This window comes from Aureococcus anophagefferens, assembly GCF_000186865.1.
Source record: "Aureococcus anophagefferens unplaced genomic scaffold AURANscaffold_52, whole genome shotgun sequence".
NCBI classification, from domain to species: Eukaryota; class Pelagophyceae; order Pelagomonadales; family Pelagomonadaceae; genus Aureococcus; species Aureococcus anophagefferens.
In genome coordinates, this window is record NW_008705605.1 from 12,748 (window position 1) to 17,444 (window position 4,697).

General features: G+C 53.8%; 2 protein-coding genes across 2 annotated transcripts; both read right to left on the reverse strand.

The window, feature by feature from the left end:
• Window positions 1-2,666: 2,666 nt before the first annotated feature.
• AURANDRAFT_59595 (hypothetical protein) lies at window positions 2,667-3,398 on the reverse strand (the record flags this gene model as incomplete). Its single annotated transcript, XM_009043384.1, has 5 exons — window positions 2,667-2,734; window positions 2,769-2,820; window positions 2,841-3,050; window positions 3,072-3,209; window positions 3,246-3,398. 5 exons carry the CDS (start codon window positions 3,396-3,398, stop codon window positions 2,667-2,669), a joined length of 621 nt encoding a protein of 206 aa, XP_009041632.1.
• Window positions 3,399-3,941: 543 nt separating this feature from the next.
• Window positions 3,942-4,292, reverse strand: AURANDRAFT_14345 (hypothetical protein; the record flags this gene model as incomplete). The annotated part of the gene is made up of 1 exon (XM_009043383.1): window positions 3,942-4,292. A coding segment is annotated over one exon (351 nt), but the record flags the coding sequence as incomplete, so codon positions are not given.
• Between the last annotated feature and the right edge of the window lie 405 nt (window positions 4,293-4,697).

Consider the following 4,697-nt stretch of genomic DNA (forward strand, 5'->3'; position numbering starts at 1 on the left):
ACGTCGGTATTTTGCAGGCGCGATAACACGGAAATGTTGATTTTATCATCGTCAGCAGAGACAATATAAGACATCGACATGTTGGCAACCTTGATGCGTGCGAGGGTCCCGAAGCCCAACGCCCGGAGATGGCTGTCCCAGTTGTCCGACTGTACAAGACTCCAAGCCCCAAACATATCCTGCACTCGTGGCATCTCTTATGAGTCAACAGAATCTTCTACAAAGCGGCAATCTGCGACGCCAGGTGTTTCGACGAGTGGATCCACATGTGGCTCCTCTACACCCCAGCAATATTAGGTGTGATTCCACCGATCACGCTCCAGTCCCTCTGCAGCATCAGAGTTTCCGACTCTGCGGAAGTCGAGGCTAGCACCATCAACAGATACGCTTAGTTGGTCGCCGACGACCTGGAATTTCCATCGGAAATCTGCGCAGCGGTGTCGGGGCGAGTTGCCTAACCCTGCCGACCAGTCCCTGTAGACCGAGCTAGAGGTCTGGTTGGCTTCAACTTCTACGCCGAACTGAGGGCGGCTACGGAATACTTGCAACCCAACAATGCTGTCGCCGTCGAGGTCGAACGAACATGTAACAGCAAGTGTGGATTGCCAGTTTTTGACACACGCTTCGTGATCAACAAGGCCCAAATTATCGTCTGGTAACAAAGGTCGTGATTTGTCCTCAAGCTGCAGGCACAGTTTTCCATTACCGATGAATAGAGAACCCCCGGTGAATGTTATCGAGGTTGAAGCCACCAAGCGCCAGACACCGCACAAAGAAGTCGCATCAGGAGTCTGCAGTCGTCTCCAGCGAAGGGTGATGTCACCCTCCCGTCATCCGTGGAGAGTTTTTGCATCAGGCCGGAGCAACATGTCGGTATGTTAAAAATCAAAATATCGACACCACTGATCATTTACTTTGTTCGGGTTGTAATGGAGATCTATGCAGTGTTTGACCTTGCCATTGAGAACCTCAAAGGTTCCGTGGTAGAATTCCTGAGCATAGACGATGGGCGGTCCGCTGGGGTCGATAGATCCGTCCCAGAGGTGTGCAAGCATCTAGCCATTTCTATACATGATGATTCCCCGAGGCTATCGGCCAAATGGCTGAGTGTTCATGTCCGGCGTACCAGCGTGGAGAGAGACGAGCTCGTACGTACCATCTCCCATCCACTCACTGCAGACTGGCTTGGAAAGTAAGCGCAAGAAAGCGCTCGGTGGATTGACAAAGTACATGTGAGTCCCATCGATGGTGCTGAGACTGAATGCGCTGCTCGTGTGATGAACCCATGCGGAAAGGGGGTAGTTGTCTCGGGAAATGACGTCGTTATTCGGAAATATGGCCGTGATGGGGCAGTTCAGGGTGGCAATTTCTCTAGAGGGGACGTAGGAACGTACCAACACTATTTACTCTTCGATGTGTTCATCTACTAAGAGTGAAAGGCCCATCTCTCACGGAGGTAAGAACTGCTGCAACTCGAATTCGTCGATAACCTCGGCAAACGTACTCGAGTACTCGTATGCCGCAAACGGGTTGAGGTGTACGCTTTTTGCAAACACCATTGGCGGTGGGCATGCAGAAACAATCAGCCGAGTTGGCTCGCACATCTGCTGCGATCACAAGTAAACACATGTCTCGAAGGCAACAATACTTCCCATCGAATGACCATATACTTGAAACGGTCGGGCTTTGCTCGTGTCTACAATATAACAGGCGAGTGTGGAGACTACATGTTGCCATCTCGAGTCGGCACAACCAAGAAAATGGACTTCATGACTCGGGAAAATATCAACCCATCATCAAAAGTATCGAGAGCCAAAGCCAAAAGGTGCACATACGTACAACACGCGATCCTGTTCCTAAGCTGGTGAGAGCTATTGGCACTAGAGCACCTCCGCAGGCTATCCGTCATCGACCTTTGTGTCTTGCAACGAAACGAAGTCACAAATGTCACCCATTGTCTCGTACTCAAAGAGGAGAGCCGGGGGTAGGTCCGTGCTCAATTGAGAGTTCGGCTTTGAAAGCAGCTCCGAAGCTCCAAGGGAGTCAAGGCCAGCATCGGCGAGCCGGGTGTTTCGAGAAGGACGAACGCCAAGGGCGTCTTCGACGACCGCGTAAACGCTCTCTTCGATGTTTGTCGCACTGAAAATTGGTCATGAACCTGAATCAAGATGCAAAGTGTCCAATGATTTTCCAGAACGCCAATGAATTGGTCACTTAGCGCGATAGAGGGATAACAATTCGGCTGTGGCCGGCCCTAGGGCTAAGCCTTGTCACACCACAGCCACGAAAGCCCCGTGCGCGATGGTCCCGCTAAACCCGAACGAGCTCAGACGACCCACCGGTGATTATCGACCGAGGCCTTCAGCCAACACCTCGGTGGGCATCTCGAACGATGTCGACACGATCGAAGACAGGTGCGTGTTCAGCCTACGACCTTTAAGGTTGGGGCGGTTCGCTTCCAAGGGGCGTCAGACAGCCGGAGCTGCGCATTCATAGCGATCAAGCATGTACGAAGGGGTACGAGCACGAGAGAGGCCAACCCAGCGGCAGCCGCCGATGGCTCCAAGTGACCCATGTTCGACTTCAGAGATGCGCACTGTACCGACTGCGAGTTTGTACACAAGGCACCAATAAACGCCCCGACCTAAGACGAAAAATTCACCCACTCATTTGGCGCTTGCAGAAGAGACTACTTCGATCGGATCTCCGAGCGCCGTTCCCGTGCCGTGCGCTTCTAAAGCCCGGTTAGCGGCGTCGCCGTCTCGCACCGTCGAGACCAATCACCTCTGCGATGACCCGTTGGGCGCGGTCAAGCTCGCGCTCGGGCCGTCTTGCTGCACCGCCGTGCCAAGGACAGCAACCTTGGTAGAGACTTCAGAGTCCAGTAAAAAAGCTCCGCAACCTTCGCCGCGGCAGTACCCGTCACCGCGGCGATCGAACGTGTGGCAGCGTCCGAAAGCGGAGAGCATGCCCGCCGCGCTGAATGCTGCGAACGCCGTCACTTCCAGCAGTCCTTCTCCACACACACAAGCACTTGAGCACTCCGCCAGCTACAGAGCGCTACTAGCGACGTGGAGCGCGACGAGAGATGCCGAACATGCCGTATCCACAGGGAAGCACGGACCAGTAAGCCCGAGCGTGTACGAGATGCGACCCGAGGCGACGGCCATGGAAGTTGACGTGCCAGAGTAGACACTCACTGTGTTAGCCTATGTTTGAGCACCAACGTTCCCGGATGTTGATACGGTTGAGCCTGAAACACCGAGGTAGACTCCGACGTCGGTATTGATGAGACGGGCCCTGCAGGCACCTGATGCGTTATCCGCAAACGCGACGTAGCTCATTTCCAGGAGGATGAGCTGCTGCGGGTCTACGGCGGAGACTTCTGAATGTGACATACCCCAAGCAGCGCGCTCTAGACGAAGCTATCCGAGAATGAAATTACCATATGTCGCAGAAATTGCCAGCGAGCTCGGTACGCTCCATCGTATTGGCGGTGTGGTTGCTGTCAGACAACTCACAACAAAGTTCTACAGCTGATCGTGTCGCTTAATACTGCTGGGCAACAATATTTTGAGGTTCGACAGCCAAATTTCCTGGTCGATACGCGCCGTATGCATCGTTCACTCCGATCCCCGAGTTGTATTCGAGCGCCGATCATAAGCTCGCACTAGTGCCACGTCGACGTGCTAGCGCTATTTGTTTGTATCGTCTCCTTGCGACTCCAACTATATCAACTGCATGGACCCAAGTGGCAGTGTCGTGACCATTGAAAGACAAAGCGGGGGGTAATCGACAAAACTGGATGGCAGTTGAGACTAGTTAATCAGAAAGTATAGCGAGAGACACGAATCCGCGAGAGCGATGCTTTCCTGTTCGTTGATGATGCTGTATTCCTGGCCCACCTCGGATTCGACCACCGTGCTCAGAAACGCGCGGCGGCGATGTTCAGATATGAGGTTTTGGACCCTTTTATCAGCCACGTCGAGAAGAATCGAAGCGTCCGAAACCTCGGCAACCAGGCCAATGAGTTTGGCTTCATCTGCGTCGGGGATCCACCCGCCCGCGAGCATCCTCCGCGCCTCGACTATGCCAACGACGCGGGCGACATGTACAGATGAACAGCCTTCCGGGGACACCCGCCATTGAGAAAACGGTAGCGAGCAGGTAGCGTGTCGCGAGGAGACCACGCTGTCGCAGAGAGTGGCCTGGGTCACGCCGCCGCCAAACGCCGGGCCATTTACAGCTGCTACGATGGGCTTCCCAAAGGTAATGAACGAGTCGAACAAAGATTAAGTCCCCACGGTCAAAGTTGAATGAAGTTCCATTGGATGCGTGGGGCGAAGCATTTCGTCGAACTTTGCGGCCGTGCAGAAGTAACTTCCACGTCCTGTGATAACGATTGCAAACGTGCGTAAATCCTCGTTCAGCGTTGCAAGAACTGTGATGAGAGCGCTTGAGATTGCAGCATCGAAGGCGTTATTGTTTTTTGGTCGATTGTATGCAATTCTAGCGACGCCATCAATAGGCGAAGAAACCAGCACGGGCGGTCCCTCGTCTTGCATGTATTCTCGAGCGTCGGCGACTTTCACCGCAGAAGCTGAAGAATAAGTCGCGGCGGCGGCCTCGATGTCTAGGAGATTCGATGCCACGTAAGAAGAAATAGATCCCACGCTTGGGTGGTCGAAGAGCAGCGT